The sequence below is a fragment of the Sinocyclocheilus grahami genome, unplaced genomic scaffold, assembly GCF_001515645.1.
Source record: "Sinocyclocheilus grahami isolate Dianchi unplaced genomic scaffold, SAMN03320097.WGS_v1.1 scaffold2890.1, whole genome shotgun sequence".
Lineage (NCBI taxonomy): Eukaryota > Metazoa > Chordata > Actinopteri > Cypriniformes > Cyprinidae > Sinocyclocheilus > Sinocyclocheilus grahami.
Genome location: NW_015508065.1, coordinates 28,895 through 29,555, shown reverse-complemented (window position 1 = coordinate 29,555; position 661 = coordinate 28,895). Strand labels below are relative to the sequence as shown.

General features: G+C 45.8%; 1 protein-coding gene across 1 annotated transcript in view; it reads right to left on the bottom strand.

Moving 5' to 3' along the window:
* Window positions 1-121: 121 nt before the first annotated feature.
* Window positions 122-661, bottom strand: part of LOC107575786 (indoleamine 2,3-dioxygenase 2-like) — a 3,709-nt gene continuing 3,169 nt past the window's right edge. The window contains exon 6 of the mRNA XM_016262116.1: window positions 122-576. Within this exon, the coding sequence (XP_016117602.1) occupies window positions 122-576 (455 nt within the window). The remainder of the gene's footprint in view (window positions 577-661) is intronic.

The following is a 661-nucleotide window of genomic DNA, read 5'->3' as shown; positions in this document are numbered from 1 at the left end:
TATATATATATATATGTTTGTATGTATGTACCCAGCGCTCCTGGAAAGCACAACACATTCCTTGCATGTTTGTGCACACTTGGCGAATAAAGCTCATTCTGATTCTGATTCATTCTGATTATCATTCTGTTGTGAACTCAGATGCAGCCTTCTGTATTTCTGTCATTGATGGGTCTGGCAAATCCTGGTTCCCTTTAGAGCACTGTGAGATGAAAGTGTCTTTGGTTTTGTCACGCACTGTCTTCAGAAAGGTCATAATCCCTGACCCTCCAGTACCTCTTTCATCCAGTGCTGTTGGTGCTCTTCTGATTGCGTCCAGCTCCTCGGGCAAACCCTGCTTGTTGGCACGGAGCTGTTTGGCGTGGGAGGCCGGGATAGTGATGTAACGCGTGACAGTGTTGATGTGGTAATTCCGAAAGTCCACTAAGCGAGCCACACACTGCTCAAATGTGTGCGTTAGACCCTCATCCGCTTGCTGGAGCACAAAGCTGCGCAGAGACGGGCAACTAGAGATGTTTTCAATGAAATGCTTATGAGAGGGCAGCATGTAGTCCCTCATTCTTCTCAGGAAGGCCCCTGTTTGGACAGTGTTGACAGAGCAAAACAATATTTTCAATATGTATGCATGTATGTATATACAGTGGGTACGGAAAGTATTCAG